At 47.0% G+C, this 3,654-nt stretch overlaps 1 protein-coding gene across 1 annotated transcript; it reads right to left on the bottom strand.

The window, feature by feature from the left end:
• Positions 1–287: 287 nt before the first annotated feature.
• On the bottom strand, positions 288–3,330 carry LOC124695060 (serine/threonine-protein kinase 11-interacting protein-like). The gene is made up of 5 exons (XM_047227952.1): positions 2,872–3,330; positions 1,275–1,532; positions 923–1,165; positions 677–826; positions 288–368 (listed from the first exon to the last, which is right to left on the bottom strand). Exons 1-5 carry the CDS (start codon positions 3,328–3,330, stop codon positions 288–290), a joined length of 1,191 nt encoding a protein of 396 aa, XP_047083908.1.
• Positions 3,331–3,654: the final 324 nt, after the last annotated feature.

The following is a 3,654-nucleotide window of genomic DNA, read 5'->3' as shown; positions in this document are numbered from 1 at the left end:
GGCGGCCAAGGGAGAGAACACCAAGATGTGTTTTGGCTTTTGGGTTTGAGCGGGGGAAACTGTCTCTCGATCTTGGTTTCACGGGGGAACACGGGGGAAAATGGGAATGGGAGGAAAGAATGGAAAAAATTATAACATGTGGGGTCATTTTTTTAGTCGACAGACTCACAAACCTGGACTAGTCGAGACTAGTCAAGACTAGTCGATCGACTCGATCGACTCATCAAATGAGTCGAGTCGACTGGCCGAGTCGACCTTGCAAATGCGACTCGTAGACTAGTCGTCGACTAGTCTCGACTAGTCTTTCGACTCGCAATCCATGCATATCGTACAGCACCATCTAGGCTGAACCAAGCGAAAAAGGAATCCTGGTAATATATGGAAATAATGATTCCCCATTGCACATGAATATAATGTATATTCAAGGGGAATGAAGCATAATGCCAATTTACTAAACGTATATTGACTTGTCTATCCTCCAGAGAATAATAAAATCAAAAGCGTTGCCCGAGCAAGCTTGATATTTGGTCTGAGATGCTGATTGTGATATACTCCCACCATCCCATGAAACTTTTCTTAACTTTGTCCAAATTTAGATGTATCTAGACATTAAATTTCATGGGACGGAGGGAGTATAATAGATCAACCTGTGCCACTCAGTAAAAGAGATACATACCATCATAGAATTTGAAGTCTCTTCGTCCTCATGATCATCTTTTGCAGGAAAATAAAATCCGTAACCAGCAGGTAGTTTTTGTCTGCTTGCAAACAATACTTGCTTTTCCCAGTATTCTTGTGTGTTCATACCTTTATCATCTAACTTCAACTGAGGCAGAAAATAGCATAGAACAGGGCGTTCATGTTACTAATATTGTGGAAGAGGCTGAATTTTTTTTTTACATGATTGAACTAAAGCACTTACATTTTCTGAATTATGGAAGAGACTAAAAACACGTGCTCGATACCACCGAGCACAGCAGATTGGGTTGCCTTCCAGCCATAGGTTCTGTAGCAAAGACAAGCTGCCAAGAATTTCCAACTCTGAGAAATTTGATATGATGTTGTAAGACAGATCAAGGCCTACAAGTGACTTGAGATTTTCAATCCCATGTATTGTAGTTAAAGCATTGTTCCTCAGTACAAGTTTGCCAACTCGACTGCAAACCTGCAAAAAAGTAGCATGTACTCAGACAACACAAATAACGACAAGAAGCCTGTCCGTGTTGTACACTTGTACTATTTTAAATTTGAACTGAATTAGAAAGGAAATTTACCTCATTCAAGGATGAAACAGAACGCAAATGATTAAATCCAAGGTCCAGATTTCGCAACTTTGTACATTTCCGCAGATTATCCACCTTTGCAAACTGGTTCCGACTAAGATCAAGAGTTTCAACCGCAGGTAACAATTGCAACGACTCGTCCATGAGTACCAGACCATTAGAAGCACATGAGACATGTGAAAGCCGACTCCATACAGGAGAGTCCTTGACATCCATCACTCTACTCACGAATACATGCCTAAGAGCATCCTGCAGTAGTGCAAAAATTAACTGTTATGAATCTCGTAACATTCAGTAGAAGTGCTTAATAAGGAGCATAAATTACAATAATCACTCGATTAATTTCCATAAGAGTTTCCCTTTGAAAAACGAAGTACATAAGATGCGTAAATGAACATTTTCAGCTGCATACAAGTACATGCATGAAAAATCCATCAAGAAACCATATGGCTGCACAACTTTCTAATCTCGTGGTTTAACTAATTAATGCAGCATGTGCTAGAGGAATACCTATTACAATAGCATTATGGTGATCTCGGTCATGTGCTACAACAGTTGCATTAGAGCAGTACTGCGAGGTACCACAGCATCTCTACTTCAACAAGTAAATGGCGCGGACTAAATTGGTAAATTCGCATAAAACTTGGAAGAGCAATACTGAATGACAAACTAGATACACGAAGAAAATCCCACCAGATAGAGTGGAAACATCAGTAAGCATAGAAGTACTACACTACCCAGGCATCTTAGCACCAGGGGCACGGCAGATCACCAATGAAGTTGTCAGGAATCTGCTGGCTAAGTATAACATGGTATTTTAATGCATGCACTGGACCCGGCCAGATCCTAGGAGCATACTATTAACTACGGACAATAGACAGTACTGCAGCTAGCAGGTTAAATAGCTGTAGATGAATCAAACGGCAAACGTACGCATAATTCACAGCTCAGGGTAGCTCGTAGACTTTTAGTTTAGTAGGCTACGTAATTAGTAGGTGTCACCACGCGAAAACTGTCACAAACAACAAATTATATAGCAATACCGTCAGAATTACTCGACCGGGAAACATGGTATGACGGTAGCTGTACTTCAGATGATACATGAAGCGGACTAAAATGGTAAATTCGCACCAACATTGGAAGAAGGATACTCAATGACTGCCTATACACCAACAGCATTCCAACAAACCCCACCAGAAAGCCGGGAAACATCAGTAAGCATAGAAGTTTCATACTATTACGAAGGTATCTTAGCACTAGGAGGACGGCAGATGACCAACAAAATTGTCAGGAATCTTCTGAATAAATATACTAGCAGAATATTTAATACATCCACTACCGAACCAGATCCTAGGAGCACAGTATTAAGTATGGACCATAGTACTGCAGCTCGTGGGCTGAATAGCTGTAGATGAAGGAAACAGCAAACGTAATACGTAATTCACAGCTCAGCGTAGTTCATACTAGACTCTTGGTTTAGCAGGTAATTAATACAGTAGGTAGGTGTGAGAATTGTCAGAAACAACAAATTACTGTATGTGGTGTCGTCAGAAATTACTGGAGTGGGGGAGACGTGGGATAATCGCACCGTGGAATTGTGGCAGACGAGGCTCTCGAGGGTGTGTCGGAGGTCGAGCAGTCCCCTGGCGGCGGAGGTGGAGAGGTCGCATCCCCGGAGCTCGAGCACGCGGAGTCGCGCGAAGGGCAGGAGGGATAGCGGCGCGGGGTCGCGGGCGGGCCCCGCGGCGAGGACCTTGAGGGAGGTGAGGAGGCGGAGGATCCGGCGGAGCTGCTCGAGCGCGCGGTGGTCGCCGAGGTCGGCGACGTAGGCGCGGAGGTAGTCGACGGGCGCGCCGGCGCCGACGGCCTCGAGCTCGCGCAGCGCGTCGAGGCGGGAGGCGACGTAGTGGAGGCCGACGGGGTGGAGGCGCAGCGTGAGGGAGCCGTCGAGCAGCTCGCCCGCGTGGGCGGCGACGAAGCGGACGAGAAGGTTGAGGTAGCGGTCGCCGGTGACCGGCGGGGCGGCCCCGGCGCGGGACGTCGCCATTGGGATCGCGGGGCTAGGGTTTGGGGGCGGGGCGCCGCATCGGCGGGGGGATGGGGAGGAGGAACGGCGGGCGGGCGGGGAAGAAGGAGGATGGAGGAAACGCACACGGCCGCGCTGCCTGCTATGATTGAGGTCACGCGGGGTGGGGAAGGCGACGGGGGGAGGGAGGGGGTTGCAAATGTGCAATGCGACGCAATTGCGATCAATTGCAGGTACCTGCCTGCTGGATGGGTGTCGTCAGTTTCCCTTTGGTTTCGCGGATTCTTTTTTGACGCTACAGAAGAAAGAAACTGACGGGATCGCCTGTCTGGCTTTGGGTCCGGC

The sequence above is a fragment of the Lolium rigidum genome, chromosome 3 (genome assembly GCF_022539505.1).
Source record: "Lolium rigidum isolate FL_2022 chromosome 3, APGP_CSIRO_Lrig_0.1, whole genome shotgun sequence".
Taxonomy (NCBI): Eukaryota; Viridiplantae; Streptophyta; class Magnoliopsida; order Poales; family Poaceae; genus Lolium; species Lolium rigidum.
This window is presented reverse-complemented; position numbering and strand designations above follow the sequence as displayed.

Bases quoted from the DNA above. Each gene is read 5' to 3' on its own strand.
- LOC124695060 (XM_047227952.1), bottom strand. From the start codon at position 3,330: ATGGCGACGTCCCGCGCCGGGGCCGCCCCGCCGGTCACCGGCGACCGC. The intron at 1,166-1,274 runs GTAAATTTCCTT...ACTTTTTTGCAG, and splicing joins CTGTTTCATCCTTGAATGAG to GTTTGCAGTCGAGTTGGCAA. The intron at 369-676 runs GTATGTATCTCT...ATATATTACCAG, and splicing joins AGACTTCAAATTCTATGATG to GATTCCTTTTTCGCTTGGTT.